The sequence below is a fragment of the Ambystoma mexicanum genome, chromosome 6q, assembly GCF_040938575.1.
Source record: "Ambystoma mexicanum isolate Mex_15411 chromosome 6q, UKY_AmexF1_1, whole genome shotgun sequence".
In the NCBI taxonomy this organism is placed as follows: domain Eukaryota; kingdom Metazoa; phylum Chordata; class Amphibia; order Caudata; family Ambystomatidae; genus Ambystoma; species Ambystoma mexicanum.
In genome coordinates, this window is record NC_090937.1 from 858,691,549 (window position 1) to 858,715,457 (window position 23,909).

Here is a 23,909-nt window from a genome sequence, read left to right on the forward strand (position 1 = left end):
TGGGGTGCCGTTTCACAGCTCGGCCCCTCGTTTACAGCCTGTGTGATTGTAGGCATATCGCGGTGTGTGGTACGTTCCTCCCCCGTTTTGCTACAGGAAGATGTCTAGAGTGCCATACACGCAGCACATTCTTTTTCGACGTCTCTGTGCTTTCTCTTCGTGTGGCTGGATTACGCAGACTTGTTGCTTTCCATCCGCTCGGGCTGGGGATACCCTTAGTACGAGGTCGCCCATTGTCCTGTGAAGGTGAACTGCCCCCCGTTATCTCGTTTCCTATCTTTGCGATGACACCCATTGTCTCAGACTTTGTCCAGCTCCTTCCTCTGCCTCTCACAATACTGCGTGCATACAAGCACACAGGACACTTGAACATTCGAAAGCCAGCGCGCTTTCAAGAATGCCGCGCAGTTATTTGTCACGCCAGGTAAAAGCACTCACGAATGAGACCGACTCGAGTTTATCAGTACATGCGATGATAATTTAAAAAACACCTCGGAGAGTTCTCTTTGGCAGTCTGGAGAGACCCCAGGGCCCCGCTCTGCGTGGCTAGACAGCCAGAACGCAGAAGAATGAGGTGAGAGAAGTAAGCAGTCAGCAACAAAAGCTGTGAAACGTTGGTGTCGCATGTGACACCCTAAGGGGATTACAGGATGCCCCCGCCCCTTTTCCCCTCAGCCGACTGTTCAATGGGATGGGAGGGGTGGCGGGCTGAGAGCGGAAAGTCGCACCTCCGTCTAAAGGCGCTGTCACATGTCCGCCGCTGAAGAGGACCTGCCGGCAGGGGGCGCTCCACCCAACGCTTGACGGATGCTCGGCTCCTTTCAGCATCTCTCACCTCCGGAGCCCGATCCACTCAAGTCGTGCGGGACAGATCATTACCCCTTATTTCTGCACGGGCCGGACAGGTTTACTATTTCAGTGCTAGCAACAAAAAAAAGTTCTAGGTTTGTTGTGACGCAAGCCTCTTTAGGAAGCGTACCTCCCGACCCGAAGGCTGCAACTCTGCTGCAGGTTCCCAACTGTTGCTGCACTTGCGTGTGACTTCTAGAACCAGTCCGAGATACTTTTCTGGCTCCCAATTTGACACTGCTCCAGTTCTGGCGCGAACCTAAGGCATCAATGCTCCTTTCATGCGCACCTCTCTCTTAAAGAAACTCCGAGGGCCTCCCACCTGCTCGCACGGGGCCACAGCACTGCACTGCCCGCGGCGCCCGGCGCACAGACGGCCCATTGAGCGGCGCCCCGTCCTGCTCTCGCCTCTGCTGGCTCTGCCCCCCGGGCGCATCCCGCTGCCCGCGCTATCATTGAGCAGATCGGACGCGGCCCGGCTCCTGACCCCGGCGGCATGAATAAGTAATCAGGGCGCTGACGCCTCTCGGGCCGGGGAGACCTCGGATGCGCTCTCCTGCTCCCAGGCTTGCGTGGAAATTAGCAGCCGCCACAGCGGGGGAGCCGGGCTCCTCCTCCTGCATCCTGAGCTGCCGCTGCTGCTTATTTTCGGTTCCAGTGCCGGAGTTATTGATTTTTTTTTGTTGGCCCCTGCTGATGTAGCACACTCGTCCCCGCAGATCGATGCACAGGAGGGACCTGACAGTGTTCGTGGTGGGGCTCTCACACTCGCAAAGGCTGTAGAGCACAGCGAACCTTTTCCCTCCGAGAAGCCATTCACAGCTTTCTCAATCCCCTTCAAGCAGCTCTCCGGAAAATGTACTATTTTCGGCAGGAAGGAACAAATCCCGGTGCCTGAAGGAGCAGCGGCTCTGGTGGTGTCCTGCCGGCGGAGCACAGAGGGAGGCTGCGGTGGAGGAGGTCAGGAGGCGACGCGGCCGTCCGCTCTGAGAGCACGGGAACTTTTCGCCGGAGGTTTTTCATCCATCCACCGACCTCGGAAGAACCGCTTGGATCAACCTGAAGGGGCCCTCCGTGCAGCGGGCGACCTTCCACCACCAGGCGACCCCGAACTTGACAGGCAGCCAGCGCTGGCCAGGCGAGTCTGCAAGGGAGAACCTGTCTAGGACTCGGGGACCCACCGACGGGAGCTCTGCCTCGGGGTCCACCTCCCTGTCGGCCAGGCACACCGAGCGAGCCCTGCTGCAGCACCCCCACCCCCCCCCCGCTCCGCTGACCATGCTTGCCCAGATCACCTTGGCCCTGGCAGGGTGGACTCTCTGTGGGACGCTGTCCTTCTGCCGCGGGCTTGACTTCGATTATCCCTACGACGCCTCCGACGAGGAGAAAGCGGAGCCCATAGACTACAAAGACCCCTGCAAAGCCGGTAAGTGATTCCTGCTCTCAGCGCCCCGACCCACTCACTGCTACCTCTGAATAGGGGCTCGCCTGGCTCCCCCGAGAAACGTTCCTATGCACATAGCCAAGTATTCTGAAGTTTTGTTTCTCTAACGTGAATAGGACTTTCACGTGTGAGTTCTTAACGTAGCCAAGATGTGTCTTAATACCTCTGCTCTCAATGCTATTAACACAACTTGAATATAGACTTTAAGTGTGACATCACACCCTCTCTCTTCCTCTCTCTCTGTGACGGAGGTTCCGTCTCTCTCGGGGCGTCTCTGTGTCCCAGTTCTCTTCCTCTGTCCCTGTGGGAAGTACTTCTCTTGCCCCCTGTCTCGCTTTCTGTATTTCACCTTTTCTGTCGCATGTGTACCTCTACTTCCTCTCCTCTATATCGCCAGAGCCCCTGCATATTTTTCACCTTCTCCCCCAGCGTTTCTCTCCTATTTCTCCCCCTCTCCCTCGGCGTTTCTGTCCCTCTCTCTTTCCCCAGTGCAATCTTCTTTTCTCTCTCTCTCTCTCTCACACACACACCCTTCTCTGTCGCTGTACGTCCATCACGCCAGCTTGTATCTTTCTGCGTCTCTCTCTGTATCTCTCGCTGTGCCCTGCAGCGCACTACCACGGCAGCTTGTTTGATAGAAAACACAGAGGCTAGGCTGCTAGCGTTTTGAAGGCGTATGCTCTCCTAAGCAACTTCAAAATTACAACGATTTCACAACGTTGCTAGATGGCATGTGTGCCCGAGGACACGTCTTGAATCTGTGGTCAGGCGAACAGCAGCACGAGGCCATTCTCCAACGGGGTCCAGCCTGCACGTGGGCTGCCAACGGTGCGAACGTGTTCACCCCTGCACTTATTCCCCTCGGGGTCCTCCTTTTCTGGTGCTGTCACGTGTAACCTGCCCTGTGCTGTGCACTCGTGTTCGCCCAGCCGGCCTTTTCTTAAAGGTGCTGCGCCTCTCATTTTGAAGCTGTCCCGGGCTTTTCAGTCGTAGCTCCATCTTCCAAAATGTTCCCGCCTTCTAGCAGTAAGAATTGTACCAATCTGTGTGACGGCAAGCCGGGTACATGTCTCCAGTGCTTAGAAGCCAGCAGTGCTGCTATAACGTGCTTTGAAAGAACCATGTTGACCCAGACACGTTAAGCCCACCAAGTGACCCTGTCTCGAAGACCCCGCCCCCACCCTTAGACATCCTAGAGATCCATTTGCAGAATACTAAACGTTTTCTGAAAGAAACTCCACAGCTTGTCAGCGCCGCACCCCAAGAGCTACATACACGTATTATCTAATGCAGAGGCACTTGCTGGTGGGGTGGGTAGAGGGGCACAGGATCGGGGCTCTTGCATGCATGTTATGTTATGTTACTCTGCTTTTATACTGCGTCCACTCACTACTGCATTCCTTTTAGAGCGCTCACATATGCTGGCATTTCTGTGTCAAAATCTGTAGCAATGGAACTGCAGGTCACTGACCCCTCTGCTTTCAAACCAGTGTCTGAAAAAATGCCCCCAGGTGCCTTCCTTTTAACCTCTTTAAGAAGTGGCCATCTTTCTCATATCTTTGAAGATCCATTTCTGCCAAGGAAAACAATAATAATAATAATAATAATAACAGTAATATGTCAGGTTTGTATACCGTGCTTTATGCCGGATTCCTCCTACTTCTAAGCACTGTAACAATAGCTGTTATTATTGGCCAATTTGATGGTACTCATTTCATCGACAATGGAAGGAGGATGGACCGAATTGGTCCTAGATGAATGACCAAATGAACATCTCATTATTCATGCCATTTGAACTTTACACAACCATGGCATCCCGCCCCCACATTGTTGGCAGCCCATCCCTCCACACAGTCGGCAGCCCCTCCCAAACCTGTCGGCAGCCTGTCCCCACTGTGTTGGTAGCCCATCCCCCCACACAGTCGGCAGTCTGTCCCCACACTGTGTCAGCAGCCTGGCCCCCCACAGCCACCAGCCTGTCCCCACCGTGTTGGCAGCCCATCCCCCCACACAGTCGCAGTCTGTCCCCACACTGTCGGCAGCCTGTCCACACAGTGTGGCCAGCCCGCCTCCACACTATCTGCAGCACGTCCCTCCACAGTCGGCAGTCCATCCCCACACTGTCGGCAGCTCATCCCCACACAGTTGGCAGCCTGTCCCCACATGGTTGGCAGCCCGTCCCTCCACACAGTCGGCAGTCCATCCACACACAGTGGACAGCCCGTCCCTCCACACTGTCGGCAGCCCGTCCCTCCATACAGTTGGCAGTCCATCCACACAGTCGGCAGTCTGTCCCCACACTGTCGGCAGTCCGTCCCCACACTGTCGGTAGCCTGTCCCCGCCGTATTGGTAGCCCATCCCTCCACACAGTCGGCAGCTCATCCCCACACAGTTGGCAGCCCATCCGCACACTGTCGGCAGCCTGTCCCCACACAGTCGGCAGCCTGTCCACACAGTCGGCAGCCCATCCCCACACTGTCGGCAGCCCGTCTACACACAGTCGGCAGCCCGTCTACACACAGTCGGTAGCCTGTCCCCACACTGTTGGCAGCCCATCCACCAAACAGTCAGCAGTCCATCCCCACACTGTCGGCATCCCATCCCCACACTGTCAGCAGCCTGTCCCCACACTGTCGGCGTCCGTCCCCCCCACACTGTCAGCAGTCCATCCCCCCACACAGTCGGCAGTCTGTCCACACACAGTGGACAGCCCGTCCCTCCACACTGTCGGCAGCATGTCCCTCCACACAGTCAGCAGTCCATCCCCACACATTCAGCAGTCCACCCCCACACTGTTGGCAGCCCATCCCCACAATGTCAGCAGCCTGTCCCCACACTGTCAGCAGTCCGTCCCCCCACACAGTCGGCAGTCCGTCCACCCACACAGTCAGCAGTCCGTCCCCACACTGTCGGCAGCTCATCCCCACACAGGCAGCCTGTCCCCACACTGTTGGCAGCCCGTCCCCACACTGTCTGCAGCCTGTCCCCACACTGTCGGCAGTCCGTCCCCCCACACTGTCGGCAGTCCGTCCCCCCACGCTGTCGACAGTCCGTCCCCCCACACTGTCGGCAGCTCATCCCCACACTGTCGGCAGCCTGTCTCCACAGAGTCGGCAGCCCGTCCCCACACTGTCTGCAGCCTGTCCCCACACTGTCGGCAGTCCGTCCCCCCACACTGTCGGCCGTCCGTCCCCCCACGCTGTCGGCAGTCCGTCCCCCCACACTGTCGGCAGCTCATCCCCAAACTGTCAGCAGCCCATCCACCACACAGTCAGCAGTCCATCCCCACACTGTTGGCATCCCATCCACACACTGTCAGCAGTCCGTCCCCACACTGTCGGCAGCCCGTCCCCACACTGTCTGCAACCTGTCCCCACACTGTCGGCAGTCTGTCCCCCCACACTGTCGGCAGTCCGTCTACACACTGTCGGCAGCCTGTCCCCACACTGTTGGCAGCCCATCCACCACACATTCAGCAGCCTGTCCCCACACTGTCGGCAGTCCGTCCCCCCCACACAGTCAGCAGTCCGTCCCCACACTGTCGGCAGTCCGTCCCCCCCACACAGTCAGCAGTCCGTCCCCCCACAGCTGACAGTCCGTGCCTGCCTTCCCTGAGATTTGTCACCTGAAGCACGTAGCTTCCGGTGCGACATCACTAGGGGTTTCAAAGTGATAACAAACCCCCATCCTCACCTTTCTGGGGTTTCACCTCAGCCTCCTCTACACCCAGGCATTGCTCCTGACAGCCATGCCACATTGCGGAGACACCAGCAAGTGCATTAAGCTTAAGAGACCTCTCCTTGTAGTGGCCTCATACATGGAGGCCAGAGACTGCACTATTCACCGTTGCTTAGTCCCTCTTCATATATGGAGCAGCAAATAGATACATGGACTCTCAGCTGAATTCTTCCGCTTTTGTTAATCAGTGTCAAACCATCTACACTTCCTTCCGAATATAATTCCTATGGCTGATTTTAGCATCGCCTGCATCCAGGCACTGCGCGCTTTCCCGGTGCGGTTCAACATATCTCATGGACGTGTTTACTGTCACCGCACAACGCTTGATCTCACTGGCGTGCCTGGGGCCAGCATCTTTCACCGCCAGCATGGACACACTAGGGGCTCCTGCAGCGGCTCTGCTGCATGGGCCCTTTACGAGTCACTGGCCCCATTCATTATCCTTGTGTGTCTCTAGGCGGGCCCTTTACCAGTGCTACGCGCACAAAGTGCACAACAAGAGGGAGTGCTGAGGACAGCTGCTGCCTGGCTAGCAAGTACCATTCTCAGGCGTGGATCGACCTTATTCGGGGTTAGGAGCTAGGGCTCCTCAGCATGATTGTCCCTCTGTGAATGTAACCAATACGGAAGGAGGGAGGCTTTGTGTCACCCTCCTGTCGAGAGGTGAGCCACAATTCCCTTATACCCTCCTTGTGGGTCCCTTATATGCAGCCAGGGTCTCCGTGCAGTTCCCAGCCTACGCACGAGGCATGCCTGGGTAGCATCTTAAAGTGGGAAGTATCCATATTTAAGGTTGTCCCAGATCTGGGATTTTCCTTTGTGTAGGTTTTAGGGCACAGAGCAAGTGTGAGCAACTCAAGTTGGCTAGTGTGTGTGTGTGTTTAGGGATCATGGAGTATGAGCAGACTAGACTTCATGGAGCCTGCCTGATGCTTGTCTGTCTATTTCTAGTATTTATATAGCGCAGCTTTCACCAAAGGTATGATGGCGCTTAAAAGATACCGACAGACAGGATACAAAGTTACATAAACAAAGGAGATGCAAGCCGGGCTTTGAATTGACTGAAATCAGAGGTCCCTCGGAGAGCTAGTGCAAGCGAATCCCATACTTGGAGCGCAACCGAAAAGGCTCGGCCACCACAGCGTTCCGGATCAAACAACGGAACAGCAAGGAGAGATGAGGAGGCAGAACGAAGTGCCCGCCTAGGACGATACGGCAGACATGTCTAGGCAGCCTTTGCCATAGTAGGCACGATGAATGATACAGAGAGATTTGAATTGAATGCGCGCTATGACGGGAAGCCAGTGCAGGTCCCATCTAGAAGCTGTAACCGAATGGCCATAGGGAATACCCTTGGCAAGGCGGACAGCTGCTTTCTGTATCACCTGCAGGCGGTTATCTCACTCAGGCCCGAAGAATGGTCCCCATCTTATGTTCAACTGGACCACCTAGCTTTGTGGTCCCTCTCTTCTACTCACCGCGGATCCTGGGGAAGCCATGTATCCTGGCTCATTAAGAGGAGCGCGGTTACATTGCCCGTGTCTTCTGTGCCAGCATCTCATGGCCACCTTTGCTCCCTTATCTTCCCAAAGCTGAAGGGGAAGGGGCAGAGAGTGAGGGTAGGTAAGGTCAGACCCTGTACGCCACGTCCAAATCAATGTGGGTATCAGGAGATGGGCAATCCGGCACCAAATCAGCCATCAGAAGATTTGCGCCGGCCCTGGGTCTCTGAATAGCATGATCCTACCTTTGGATTGATGAGAATGAACTGTATATGTGAGCTGAACTGATCCTCTGCATGCAGCAAATAGCACTACCTGCTACTTCTGAATGCAGCAAATAGCACTACCCGCTACTCCTGTATGCAACAAATGGCACTACCCTCTACTTCTGAATGCAGCACATAACACTACCCTCTACTTCTGAATGCAGCAAATAGCACTACCTGCTTCTTCTGAATGCAGCAAATAGCACTACCCGCTACTTCTGAATGCAGCAAATAGCACTACCCTCTACTTCTGAATGCAGCAAATAGCACTACCCTCTACTTCTGCATGCAGTAAATAGCATTATCTGCTACTTCTGCATGCAGTAACTAGCCATACCCGTAACTTCTCTATGCAGTAACTACCACTGTTCACTACTTCTACATGCAACCACTAGCACTACCCACTACTTATGAATGCAGCAAATAGCTCTACTCTCTACTTCTGAATGCAGCAAATAGCAGTACCCACTATTTCTGAATGCAGCAACTAGCACTACCCTCTACTTCTGAATGCAGCAAATAGCACTACCCGCTATGTCTGAATGCAGCAACTAGCACTAACCGCTACTTTTGAATGCTGCAACTAGCGCTACCCGCAATGCAGCAACTAGCACTGCCCGCTACTTCTGAATGCAGTAACTAGCACTACCCGCTACTTCTGCATGCAACAACTAGCACTACCTGTTACTACTGAATGCAGTAACTAGCACTACCTGCTATTTCTGAATGCAGTAACTAGCACTACCTGTTACTTCTCCATGCAGTAAGTACCACTCCCCACTACTTCTGCATGCAGCAATTACCACTACGTCTGAATGCAGCAACTAGCACTACCCGCTATTTCTGAATGCAGTAACTAGCACTACCTGTTACTTCTCCATGCAGTAAGTACCACTCCCCACTACTTCTGTGTGCAACAACTAGCACTACCTGCTACTACTGAATGCAGTAACTAGGACTACCCACTACTTCTGCATGCAGTAACTAGCACTATATGCTACTTCTGCATGTAGTAACTAGCACTACTCGTTACTTCTCTATGAAGTAACTACCACTTCTAGCTACTTCTAGCATTACCCACTACTTATGAATGCAGTAACTAGGACTATGCGCTACTTCTGCATGCAGAAAATGGCACTACCCAATACTTCTGCATGCAGTAAATAGCATTATCTGCTACTTCTGCATGCAGTATCTAGCACTACCTGTTACTTCTCTATGCAGTAACTACCACTGCTCGCTACTTCTGCATGGAACCACTAGCACTACTCACTACTTATGAATGCAGTAACTAGGACTACCCGCTACTTGTGCATGCAGTAAATAGCATTATCTGCTACTTCTGCATGCAGTAACTAGCACTACCCGTTACTTCTCTATGCAGTAGCTACCACTACCCGCTACTTCTGCATGCAAGAACTGGCACTACCCGCTACACCTGAATGCAGTAACTAGGAAAACCCGCTACTTCTGCATGCAGTAAATGGCACTACCCGATACTTCTGCATGCAGTCACTAGCCCTACTTGGTACTTCTGCATTTAGTAACTAGCACTGCCTGCTATTTCTGCGTGCAGTGACGAGCACTACCCACTACTTGAATATATGAATACCTCAGAGCAAACTTATGGAAAGTAGCAATAATTGCATGCTTGCAACGGTGCACCTGTACACATTTCGTCGTCAGCCTACCACCCTCTTACGAGGACAGATCACACATCTTACATTACTTTCAAATTCATTATTCCTTTAAAAAAGTTAACCATATTGTCTTTGATTCATAGCTTCCTTTCATGTTGAGCCAAAATAAGTTGTCTTTGAAATTGGTACATGAATAATTGACTTAGAAAGTTGTCTGCAGACAAAAACATGTCCATATGAAAACAAGAGGGAGGGAGGTTTGAACAGAATGTCTTGATGTGCTGGGAGATTATATATTCAGACTTACTCTAAATGTACCCAGCAGAGTCAAATATTCCATCTCAAAGATGAAGTAGCTTGGTTATGCGAATCAGTATACATTTCTTGGGATATTGAAGCAGAGTACTTGAGTGCCGTGGTGCCTGAATACATTCTGCTGTTCCCCTGTCCCAGGAAGAACAGTACATATATATGAGTGCAATTGAACAAATTCAATGCATATGAACATATGGGGGTCTGGATAAGCCTACCCAGAGAGTTGTGTCATTTTTGGTGATTGCGCACTAGATGCGAATGAGAATATGGACGACCTGTGGATCGGCTTGGTGGAATGAGGATGCCATTAGCTAATTCTGGCAGGTGTATATTAGGAGCACACAGAACCTCTGATTGCACTGCAATGTATGGTATAAGCAATTTAACAAACTGAAACCAAAAATGTGATGGGTGGAAGGCTTTGAATTAATCTGAACCACTGGCATTGCTCTGGGCAACTTTCCACACCACTGTTTTTTAGCCCGTCTGCGCCATTGCAAAAGGGGTCCAACCGTATGCAAATCAGTCAGGTACTGCCACCAATAAGAGCAGCCCTGCCCGAACTGCTAGGCCAGGTCGCCTCTGCACGGAAACACAAGCAACCCCAGACATGTTTCGGCCTTGTAAGCAATTTAACAAACCATAATGGTGCAGGGATGATTTAGAGTTAATAGATAGATCTTAGCATATCATATTCCTTCATCATGTAATGCAACATTAGGGTTTTGTATTTTGTACTGGATACATGTAAAGGTTTATTTAAACCATTATTGAACATAACATCGAATTGCAAAGGTGTAAAGAAGCAGTACAGACAACACACACATTAAGTGTTGACAACTACCATCTATGGTAGTATGAGCAAAGAACAATGAAACATCACTAAGTTTATGAATCAGTTTGTGGGCAGCGTGCACAATACATTTTTACAGACACCAACATAGTCAACAATTGGTTTAAAACAAGAGGCCTTGTGCAAGAGGAGTGGACAGGTGATGTCAGAAATAGCAGTTCAACGGAGTGCAGCTGAGTGAACAGTCACTCCCTACGACCCTCCCCCCCCGGGGTACAGGGTGGGGTCACGTCATAAAGACTAGCAACAGGACACACAACTGTGTGTTCTGCACACGAATGATTTCAAAGTGACTTAAACATGTAGTTTTAAGAGCCCGATACATGCTGATTTAATAGAGTGTGGGGCGAGATCTGGAAAGACCAGGATACACTCTGATCTCACAGAGAGAGGGGTGAGATGTGGGGAGAGCCAGAGGCATGCTGCTTTTGTGGACAGTGGCATAGGTATCTGGGTGAGGAACAGAAATACTCCTTTCATTGAGAGAGGGGAGGCACCTGTTCAAAGTCAGGGAACCGCTGCTTTCATGAACAGAGGTGCCAGGTCTGAGGAGAGTTCAAGAAATGTTGCTTCACAGAGAGAGCTGAGGTCTTAGGAGGGTGAAGGCAGCGCAGCAGCGTTCGCTGAGAGAAGGGAACACGGGAGGGTCAGAGAGATGCTACTTTCGCTGGGAGATCTGTGGATCATCAGGCACAGAAGGGCAGAGGTATGCAGAGAGCCAGCTAAAGGCTTCTTTCTTGTAGAGGGAGAGACCACTGAAGAGCCAGATTCCTGATACCCTCATGCAGCGGGGACAGAGATTTGGGGAGTTTCAGATACATGTTACTTTTATGAACAGAGGGGCGAGATCTGTTATGAATCAGATGCATGTGGCTTTAAAGGAGAGGGGGGAGATCACAGAAAAGCCACATTCATGGTACTTTCATGGAGCGAAGGGAGAGTCAGGGCAACAAGGCAGAGAACCAAAACACATATTTTACGTATCAATTTGACACCCTCCCTTGGATTTTCATGTTTCAATGTCAAAGGTGTTTTGTATAGAGCACAGACCCCATTGGTAAAACATTTCAGGGTCGTATCCTTGTCCGAACATACTGTCACTACACAGCACAGGTCAGCAATAGACCGTAGCCTTGTGAATGAATGGTGCCATGCATGCATAATGGCGGTATGCAGTGAGTAACAGGTGCAAGGAGTGGTGCTACTAAGGAAGACTGAGGTGAGTAGGCTGTGCAGTGACCGATAGAGGGCCAGAACTCTGGTATTTGCTTACTCACATGCCCAGTGTGCGGGGTGGGAGCTCTCAGTCCTAAAGAGTGCAGCTCGAGTGCTGGTGTGAGGGTTGGCGTTTCCTAGGTCTAGTTTTATCTAAGGTTTCGTGCATGATATGGTTAATGCCGAAGGCATGTCCTGTACTTGACTCTGGACTCTGAATAGGAGTGTAATGCATTCCAGGCATGCATGGTGGCTAATGACTTACAGGAAGGCTATGGGATGCTGCGGAAACCAAGTGGATGGTGGATACAGCGGTGTAACTGTGCATGCACTTGGTGTGATAACTGAGTGGCACCACATAGGTCATTGTGTGTCTGCTGTAACAGCATACATGCACAGGCAATTGTGTAATACTGAACTGCTGAAGGCACGGGACTCTGCGTGTTGTGTTGGAGTCAAACTACACAGTGGCCGAGTTTGTTCTAGCAGTGTAAATACACAGCCCTTGTGAATCATTGGGAGGCAAGTACAGATTCATGTGTTTTTGAAAGTGTGTTCAAATGAGAATGTAATTGCGTAGGGACGTGGTGTGTAGTTTTAGACTATTTAGTACACTGGGAAGTGTGCAGGTTGATTATTTTGAGGTGTTTTGCATAGCAGCACATGCCACCCTGTGGGCACTTCAAATCCCTTGTCCTCCTTGTGCATGAGGTCAAGGTGTAAGGTTTGCCTCCTTCTGACTGTCCACCCTAACTGTCTAAGCCAAGGCTAGGTTATTTCATCTTTCGTTTGAAGTCTAATACTGTAGGCTGCCTCTCCAGAAAGGCGAACTCTGAAGCAAGGTTATCAGGTAATATTATCCCCATTAATGTCGCCATACATATAGTCCCCCCGGGAAACGGCATAGGCGACATTATTTAGGGGAATAATATATGGGGTAATATCGCCGCAAAAATAGGGCGCCATTGTTGTATGGCGACCTTGTTGCGTGGATATTATCAGATGGAACAGAAGAAAGCGAATCAACGAAGCTGACAGGAAGAAACCGTAGAAAAGGCACGCAGTGTGCCTCACAACAATGTTTTGGAGTCAAGACTCACTTAGGAAATCATTCATTTAATTAAAGTAACATTAATTCTTCGCTGGGAAATGAAAAACCGGTATTCTTCCGTGTTGCAGGTTTCTAAATAGCATAATTAAGGACTTTTAAAGTGTTTGGCTGGGTGACAGACAAGAAAGGATGTGGGGAGCTGACACAGGCTAATGAGGATGATGATTTGGAAATATATGTTAGACCTGACTGTGCATGGTTAGATTAGGAGTGGAGATATTTTGCTGTCAAACATATCCAACATACATGGGAAGAACATGCTTCCATGTTTGTAGATCTGTAAATGTAATGAAGTATGCAGTGGCGCATGGGTTATTTTGACCGTTTTATAAAATCCTACATTAATCCCCACACCCTTTTCCCATGGAAATGAAGTGTATTTCCTTAAAGAAAGGGACACATTAAACAAGGAGGTACCATTATGGTCAGTCTATACAGGAGACTTACAGTCTCATTATGAGTTTGGTGGTATCTCAGCAGTTATAACACAGAGATACCACCAAATGGTATTACCCTTACCACAACTTGGTCTGATGGAATTACCACTGGATTACAAGTGGTGCTAGTTCCCATTAATTCGAGTCAATAGGACTCTATGGGGATTTCAGCTGTATTACCACTGGCAGTATTACCACCGGCGGTAATACTGCTGCCATTTTTGGGCAGTAAGACAAAGCAAATACCTCCAGCATTCTGATGATGGTGTTTCCTCTGCCTTACCTCCAAACCTGTAGTTCAGCGGTGTGGCAATGCGACAGTAAAGCAATGGTAACTCCATTACCTCTGCATTACTACTGTTTTTTTACCAAACCACCAAACTCGTAGAATGGCCCTTAATCTTTACAGTTGGAAGTATTTACACACTGTTAGAGAGGATTTATACCAATTATTTCTTTAGGGTGCGAGTTGACCGTCCTAAAGTTAGGCAAATATTGTCCTTAAGTTCTCCTAGCTGGACTGGGAGGAGCACTCAGGGGCAACACGTTTGTCTTGGAAGCCAGAAAATGCAGAGCAACACAGGTTCCAATTCTGGTTGTGCACTTAGACTGGTCTCCACATGTTAAGTGCCTAATAAAAGATTAATTCATTAGTGGTAGCAGTGGTCAATCAGTCAAGGTCTACTTTCTGGGGAGGTGTGGGATATGCAATGAATACAGAATAACATGGTACTATTGGGGACAGACTGGGGCATAACATAGACCAGGTCATCAATAAGAAAGGGGCACACACACAAATAGCATTTTGTTACTTTTCCTGATAAACATTTTTGGTAAAGTGTGTTTCAAATATTGCACGTTATAGCACATTTGGCAGAATTGGTCAAAACGGCCAGGTGTTCTGTGAACCAACTCTCCAAGCGCGATCACTTTGGACAGAAAGCTTGACCCATGCCAGCATTTTGAGCCAGCCCTTCAGGCCAGTCCAAAACTGGTTACTACTTTGAATGAAACAATGTCCACATATGAAGAACATATAGATTGTATTTCCTTAAGGTATTAAAGACGTTGGTGTCAGTTACATGTACACAATGCATTTTCAGAAAGTCTCTAGAATTGTGTGTTACTGACAATACATGAGCTCAATATTCTTCAGGGGGTTTGCTTGGGTTACTTGATGTTGCCCTAATCATGTCTCTGAAAGAGTTGCAGTGGAGGTGAGGACATTGGTCCTGGGTTACGTAACCCAGTGACTAACCTGGATAAGCTCTTGCCAGTCACAGGAAGTCTCAGTGCATGTGCCCTTACCTCTTCATCTTTGGTGTCAGTGCAGTGACCTCATGGGAAAGAAAAGCCGCAGACTGCACGTGCTTCCTGGCCTGCGTATTAGCTGTAACGTTGTTCTCTGTCTTGGGTAACAACTGCAGTCCTCAGACTCTGCTTGAAGTAATGTTCTCAGTGTCCAGGTCTCCACCTCTTCAGGTCAGGTATGCATAGGGACTAGGAAGAGGAGCTTTCATGGGAGCAGCAAATCCATGGGAATTTGCCACTCACCCGGTCCCTCTGCTTCAAAGGAGCTGAGTTCCATGGATTAATGGCTGGTTCAATACAATTCAATGTCATAGATACTTGCCACGCTTTGATATCAGAATAGACTGGCAGAGTTTCATCACAATTCCTCTTCAGTCGGACATCTTCTTCTGAACTTCAGAACCCATCCCCAGGTAAGGCAGAGTAAGGATGAAAAATCCTGGGTTAAATAGGACGTTAGTGGTTCAGTCTGTAACATATTCCCAGATTACAGTGTTCCATCCAATCAAACCTTCGTCAACAATCCAATCACTGCAGGGTTGGCTCACTCAACTCTAACAGGCTTCTTCTCGGGCATTGTAGCAGGTGTGGATTGCGGTGTTGACACTCAGACACTGTACACACATAGCTCCTATCAGATTTTGGATAATGTAACATTACTCTTCGCAGCAAGCAGTGCCAATGACGACTTGATACAAACTCAATATCCAATGCAATCTCCGAAGTAAACAACATCTGGGTGTTAGCCACACAACTAGATTGGTAAAGAAGATCACAGTGGGGGCAGCTGATGGTGCAGCAGGCTGTGTGCCACTTCAATTAACAAAGATTTCCACCAACCAGGGGAGCACACACATGAGCTCTGCGAGGAGAACCGCAGAGGGAGACGGTGGTTTGGAGCACGCTAAGTCTCACGACTTACGTCATTTCAGGGGCTACATACAATATTTGCATCCCTGTTGAGGCCTTTTATGTGGATTCATTAGGAAATCTTTGAAAGCTTGTGGTTCATCTGGTCATGGGAAAACCACGTAATGAGAACTCCAAAAAATACTTAGGGCCTTGTGCCAGAAGTGAGGGCTGGAGCTTTGGCTCATACGAACACTAAAAGAAAACTGAGCGGGACACTATATGGCTCATAGATAACATTATTTATAAACTGGTCTCATAATAATGCCTTGTAGGACGGCGTTCCAATAGATTTCCAGACATCAAACATCTAAAGCTATTGCTGCAACAAAACAACGTGTTAATCTAACGTGAAGAGAAAGCATTTGTTGTCACTTTTGAGTCACTCTTTATACCTATAAATGAATTTGGCATGAACTAGAAAGAAATGACAGGTCTAAGGTGCACATTGTGGTAATTATCCCTAGATCATTAGTAGACCTTCCTGTATATTGCAATGAATGAGCATAAGGATACAAACTTGACAAATGATTGGCTAACTACAGAATGTCGTGGACGTTTTGAATTTATTGATGACAACGATGGAATTGTTCCTCAAATGTGGCAAATGGAGAGATTAAACAGTTAGTTCATTGTGAAAAACATTGAAGGTGATCAAGAGAGAAAAGTCCATATATCTATGAAAAACGAAAAACAAAACAACATACATATTAAATCATTTAACACTTGAAATTCTTAAAGGGAAATTTCCAAAGCCTGTTTAAGAATGTAATCACAAGCAATGGTAACATGCGAGTACTGTGTTTGAAAAACATCTCTGTCAACACTATTGACCCCTACATCTGATCTAAAGAACATAATACATGGAGGGGGGTGTGTTAAAAGGGAAAATAATTAGGAAATAGCAGGCGATAGGAAGGGAAAAGCAAGAGGGAATTAACGGAGGCAGAAAGTGAACCCACTAACGGAGAAAGATTTTAAAAAAATACCTGTTCCTTCGACCTTACTGACAAAGATTTTTTTTAAAACAATTTTTATAGATTTTCCATCAAACGACACAAACCAAACTTGCAGTTCATGTTATATCATTTCAGATTTATATCACTCAAACAATGTCTACTGCTTCCCCAGTACCCTCCCACCCGCTCAAGCCTACTCTCCTGCGCATTCTGTTTCTTCATCTTGCAACTGGAGTCCTTCTCCCGTGTTCTCTGCTGGGTCCCGATCGCTCGGCTAGTCTTGCGTGGGCCCAAATAACGTGGCTGGTAAATGTTTCCAGGCTGTCACGGTTTCAGCTTCCTCCTCCCCACCAGAGTTGCTAGCTTCCTGCCATACTGCAGTTTCAGCTTCTGCCCATTTCTGAAGGTCTTTCCACCACACTTATATTCTCGGGCTGTGGCATGCTTTCCATCACATAGCGACTCTGCACTTCGTAAGTATATATGCCAAATCTTTTAATTTGCTAACATGCTTAAGTTTACGTGGTCTGGGGAACCCTCCTATCAGGCATGCCCACAATATTTCCACCATTATCTTAATCCCTTTTTCTTCAAGCCTATGTGCTACTTCTCCCCAGAATCTCTCAATTACTGGACACGCCCAAACCATGTGCACCATTCCGGCGTTCTCCTCGTCACATTTGGGGCATGATTGTCTTCCTGCATTTTTTAATTTAGCTATCCTCTGGGGTGTCATGTAAGCTCTATGGGTTACATATAATTGTATTTGTTGCAACCTTGCATTCCTTGACACTTTCTTATGGTACCCTTGGGCCCTCTCCCACATCCTGTCAGTCATAGGGGCACCCACGTCTTCCTCCCAGTCCTGACTCAGTTGTACCAGTTCTTTCCCCACTTTGGACATCACCATCTCATATATTCTAGATATATCATTCCCTCCTTCTGCTATGTCATATATTATGTCTAAGGTCGTGTCCGGTTGATCTTCTAGTACTATTTCGGACCATGTCTCTTTATTCCGCCGCACCACCCCATGGTACGTGATATATTGTCCCGTAAGTAACCCTGTTTCCTCCACCAGCCTCTCAAATTCTTTAATCCTCCCCCCATGCCATATATCTCCCATAGTTGCTACCCCTACTGGTTCCCAATGCTTCCTGATCATCATCATTAGTTGGCTTTCTTTTCCCGCCAGCACAACTAGTGGCACTTGCGGGGGAACACAGGGATGAGTTCTGCATTACCCGACAGGCCCTATGCCATATTTCCCATCCCAATATCATCATCTTCGGACGTTTTTCATATCTGCTTTGGGCAGCCACATCATTTCTTGTAGGAAGAATGGGGCACATTCCAGCCTAAACAGCCTAGATTCTGAGGTTGGATCGTCTGATAGCAATTTTGCCACATATTGTAGTTGGCTAGCCAGATAGTAAATTTCGTAGTTTGGCAGTTTTATCCCCCCTTTATCATGTGAATTTTCTAGCTTCCAGAGGGCGATTCTTTTCCTTGTCCCACACCATAGGAAATCCCTACACATGCTATGTAATCGAGCAAAGAATCGCTTTGGTATCAGGTATGGTATGTTGCAAAAATACTGCAGAAGCCTTGGCAGGACCACCATTTTCAGCATTGCCCCTCTCCCCATCATCGCCACGGGAAGCTTTACCCAGAACTTCATGCTATTTTCAATGCTCTTGATCGCTTTCACAGTATTATGCAGGTGCTCTGCCTCCACTGTATGGTAAATATTTATCCCAAGATATCTAAACGTGTTGACCTCCCATGGTATTTGTAAAACAGGTAATTGTTCTAGCGGGATCCCTTTGTATCTGCCCAGCGGGAATATGCATGATTGTTTGGGATTCACTGCGATACCGGACAGTAACGCAAATTGCTCCATCACCTCTAGCACATATTGGAGGTTTTCCTCAGGGTAACGTAAATACAACAGCATGTCGTTGGCATACAGGGAGATTAAATGCGGTTCCCCTTTTATGGCGATTCCTATTACATTGTACTGCTGCCTTAGGTATATCGCCAGGGGGTCTAGGGCTATGATATACAGCATAGGGGACCACAGGCTTCCCTTTCTAGTACCCCTACTAAGTTGCTATCTCGCTGATATTATTGCTCCCGTTTTAACCCTAGCTAGAGGTGCGCTATATAATAGTTGGACCCATTTAAGATACCCAGGCCCTATCCCGTAATTGGTCAGGGCTGCAATCAGCCAAGACCATTTGACTGAGTCAAAGGCCTTTATTGACCTTACTGACAAAGATGTTTACAAAAGCATGTTTTCAGATGGTATCCAAGAAATATTATCACTAAGACACTCCACAGTAATATTATAGTGTAAACAGATACTTTGAAATACAATTAAAAGTTGGGAAACATTTGACTAAAATCCTTGATGAATGTACCAGTGAAATGGAAATCAACAAGGAAGCAAAAAGTCCAGGATTTAAAGACTACCTACTTCCACCTCACATTCACTGACTATTTAAGAGCAGTTCTGAAGGAACTATGTAACTAAAGTATTGTGGACAGATGGTAGGTTTCGAGATATATAGAATACTTTCAGACATCTGGACCTGAATGGCAAACAGGTGGTTCCCAATTTGGAGGTGAATTTATTGAACATTAACTGTTAACAGACTTAACGGATGTCAGATACGATCGAAGAGGTTGACCAGAAATATGGGTCAGGTTTGAAACAACTCTTAGCCATAACCACCTACCTATACATTTACTCTGTTGGTTACAGTAATTAGCAAGACCAATGCTTGAGCATTCTTCACAAGTTGATGCCTCCTGAATAAACACGAGGGAAGAATTGAACATAGGGATTTAACTTTATCTTGGGTGAATATGTGATTTATTTATATGTTTCAAAGTCTAGAGCACTCTACAAGGGTAACAAGGGTATAAGTCCAATGGCGTTGTAGGAACACACTTAAATAATCTAAGAGGACAGCAACGTTGTGGACCTTGTTCACAGAAGGTGATCCCACCAATTATTTGGGACACAGACGTATCCGCCCCAGTCTCAATGAGGACGGGGAATCGACTTTCCATAAGCTTTGTGTGAACTTCATCAACTCCCCTTCCACATTAACCCATTGAACTAGTCTAAAAGGATACTGACCTTTTTCAGGGCTGCTCTGAAATGGCACATTGCTCTGTATTTCATAGCCTTGATCATGGCATATCAGGCTATTCCGTCTAACCATATTCCCTGAGCGGCCACATATCACGGGTAAACAAAAAAAGCTAGATTACAAAAAATGTGGTGACTGCAAAAGAGACGAAGCCCACTGGTGACAGAAGGAAGCCCAAGATCATTTAGGATCCTGCACCCCCTTCCTTCTAGGAAAAAGGGGGCACTGTGGTACGGTTGGCCCAATCGCTAAAGGACCCTGCGAGAGTCTATTGTGTTATAGAAAGCCACCTTTCGTTATGCACTAAGACAGTACTAAAGGAGCCACACAAAATAGGACAGGCTCTGTCCCATGGCTCTCTGTGAAGCACAGATAAGTGGAGTAGGACAAATACTCCTAAAAAGATTTATCTCTGAGTGAAGACCTCCCTGTCCAAAATGTTACTGAAGAATGGGAGAACAGCGTTTGTGTCCGAGTGGCCAGTCAGTAATTGACACACATTATAATTATGAAACATTTGATTGTAAAGTGTTTGGTACATCTATCAAGGATCTGCCACCTTTGGCTCTCCAGATGTTTTGGAGTACAACTCCCATCACCCTTTGGCAACATAGTAAAAGGGGAAGGATCATTGGAGTTGCCGTTCAAAACATCTGGTGAGCCACAGGTTGCAGACCCCCTGACAGGCTTTTCTGTAGATGGTTTGAGGAGCGGAACGAGGTAAGTGCAAGACTCTTGACATGGCATTTGCCTGCACATCCCAAGTTTGAATCCCCCAAAAAAACAACTAAACCTTTAATTCCTCCAATAATTTAAGTACTATTAAGTTGATTAGGCATAACAGCTAAGCTATTACTCCATGCTTAAAAGGGGAGGTATTAGGCTTTATAAAACAACTAATTTTGTTACTATAATGGAACATTTTTCCATCCATGTTCAAGCCTATAGGTTATAATGTCACGAGTCCCAACATAGGAGAAACCAACAGTATTTTCAAATGAATTAATGTATAGGTTTTTACTGTGCTTTAAAAAATATAAATGTCTTTATGAGTGAGTTATCATTCAATAATGCATTCTCTTGTACACCAAAAGGCAATATTGAAAAGGTACCAGTTAATCGTTGACACCACGTGGCCAAGTCCATTATGATTCAGAGAATTACTGCAACAGCATGTGGCATCTACCCCCCGTGCCCATGATTCATTAAATATGATATATGAAGTTTAATCTCATGATGAAACTGGCACGGTAATTGAGACTATGATCTGAAAAATCCAGGCTCTAATTGGCCAATTTCAAAGACTCGAGGAGACCAGCACGGTAAAAGAATAACACTCTTTGGTTTTTATGGCACTTGTGACAGATGCTTGAATGCAGAATGTGTCTCCTCAGTGTGCTGAGCAAGGCAGAGCATGAGACGTACAGTAGGTACCCCTGGCATGGACACTGATAGATGGGACCAGTTAAAACTTGCATACACGTATTGGGCATCTCATAGAAGCATTGGGAATCTAGTTCCTGTATCAAAACCTGCACCAGTTGCTGTGAAATATAGCAACCAGCACCGAAAGAAGACATCCAGCAACCTAAAAAGAACTTTGAGAAATGATATAAAAACAAAACACGAATAAAACCTGACCATCGAAAAACTATAAAGTTATTGATGGACAAAAAATGATTGTACACATTAGGCCATCTCTAGTTATCTTGGTGCTTAATATTATGTTTAGTTGGGTTGTTTGTTTGTATGATGTTTACAACATTGGGGAAAGTGGTGTGGAATCCCGAAATGTGTGCAGACTAAGATCCTCTCTTCCAGCATTTCTGCCCCAAGCGATGCTTCTAGAGGATTGGCTTTCCCTGCTAAATGTTTTAAGGCTGACACTTAGAAGGGAACACAGCAAACCACCATTGGCAGTCCTTTCACTTTCTTTATTATTAATGTTATGCTGAAACAAACACACATGTGTTATCGCCATCTTAAAGTTATATGCAAATTCACAATTGCTCATTTTAAAAATGAAAAACTCTGAATTTAAGTCATTGCACATAAACACAAATTGCTAGCAGGCGCAATGAACATACTTCTGTAGCCATGGTGGATCTGAGTCTTTTTGCTATCTGACCCAAAGAAGCCAAGACACAACATGCAAGATAATGAAAAGTGCCTGAAACCAAAATGGCTGCTGACCAAGACACATGGCAGTGCAGCCAAACAACAACCACGACCTAATTCTGCCTGATATGCCAACTGTTGTGCATACATCTGCACCATTCAATGTGCCTCTTAATGTGAGCCAAAACTAAAAAGGAAAAAACGATAGAGTGGAAACTGCAGGAAGGATCTACGAGTAGTATCAGCGAGATGCCTTTGTCAGAGAACTAGATATATATACCCCATGAAATGTTAACATTGAGGAGCCTGTTGTGGTTTTGTTAAATGTATGGATTGCTTTATTGCATAGCATATTCTGCCAAATCACTGGTATGTAGTTTTGGGCATGTTAAGTGTGTGTGTGTGTGCGCGCACACACGGGCACCCTGAGCTAGCTGTAATTCGGTCTACACAATACACATTTTTGATCGATTCCCTTGAAGGATAATGAGGCTAGCTCAGCAGTTGTAAAGACAAAGTAATCAATTTGATTGGCCATTACACTGAGGTCAACCAGTGCAGTAGCCGCCTTATGATTTGCTCCTGCCCGTAGCATGTCTATTTCTTTTCCTGATCATAGCTCACAATTGCGAGAGATGCAAGACTGGTGTGTCCTCTGCTGAAGGGACAATCTTTTTCCAATGCTGTGTACAACGGCGCTAATCTCGTTTTCATCTCAGTCTTGTGGAAAAATAAACACGTTTTCATGTACTGGTGAGGAATTGTGCAAACATGTGATGGAGACTAAATTCCTTCCATTCCTTAAAGTATGCAGTCACCAAGCACAACAGGCATAGCGCCACCCCCATCAAAGCCCCGCTGCTGTTACATATGCCTCGTGCAGCTATTATACAAGGGAGTTGGAGCTGTGAACAATGATGACAAAACGCGCGGGAACCTTTGTGCTTCATGTAGTCCAGCGTCATCTGTTGTGCTCAGGCAGATGTATGGGTGTTGACTGTCAGCGGTGCGATGGACTGCCTGTCTTTCGTGCATTGCTCGTCAATGCACACATCAGGAAGGGGATGCATTGGTCCAAGAGGCATGTGTGTTTGAAAATATGGGCAGTTTCCCAAAGGTTGACTTACAACTAGTTTCCAACACTGCTTCCTAAAGTGTATTGAATGCAACTTCCTCTGGGTTTGTTTAGTTGGCTGCTGGATCACAGTTCGCACTCAACTATTATGTTCTGTCTTCTACAGCTCGACTCTTTGTAGACTTATTACAATTCGGCAATTAACTACCGATTTTGATCCTATGTGTTCTAGTGTTGTTTGACTGATTTTATCCAAGTTATTTCTTTGATCATTTACAGCAGCTCCATTTCAGATTATTTGTAAGAACTTGGATTTTACTCTTTCTTCTTTTGCAGTGTTTACTGCTTGTACCATTAACAGTATCATTGACAAAATTGGTGACACATCTATAGATTCCTTCTGCTATATCATATAGTAAAAAGAAAAAGCGGCCATGAAACAGGACCTCGTGGTCCCCATTTGCTACCTCAGGTCATTCTGAAAATACTTACCTTGATATTACCCTCCAGCTGTGGCAGCTATGGCATCTATGGCCAAGGAAGTACACAGTCGTGCGTTAATGTTAATGTTAAAGGACATTTATAACGCACGCTTACAGCACCGGAGTGGTCCCTGGGCGCTCTGGCGGATCTGAAAGGTAAGAGGGTAGGATGGGTTAGGGGGGCGTAGTGGGAAGAGGTAGAGCGAGAGATGTGATGTCCCATTGACAGCCACAGTTCGGTTTGCTGGACAGATGGAGCTTCGGGGAGGTTGGCACGCCTACTGCCTTTGCTATGGCCCTGAAGCATTGTGGGGTTAATGGCCCTTGAGAAGACTGTGGCCCGAACAAACATAAAAATAAAACAACATTACAGTGAATGCAAATAGTATTTAGAATTAAGGCAACTGCTCAATTACTAACATAGATTACTAGTTTGAAGGCATTATACAATATACAGCCATACAATGCAGTCTTTTCATGGGACTCCACTATATTCGGTGGGTCACAGGAAGAAAGGGGGAAC

General features: G+C 47.3%; 1 protein-coding gene across 1 annotated transcript in view; it reads left to right on the plus strand.

Annotated features, from left to right (window-relative positions):
* Positions 1–1,991: 1,991 nt before the first annotated feature.
* Positions 1,992–23,909, plus strand: part of TLL1 (tolloid like 1) — a 455,972-nt gene continuing 434,054 nt past the window's right edge. Inside the window, exon 1 of the mRNA XM_069631384.1 lies at positions 1,992–2,275. Within this exon, the coding sequence (XP_069487485.1) occupies positions 2,128–2,275 (148 nt within the window). The 5' untranslated portion in view covers positions 1,992–2,127. The remainder of the gene's footprint in view (positions 2,276–23,909) is intronic.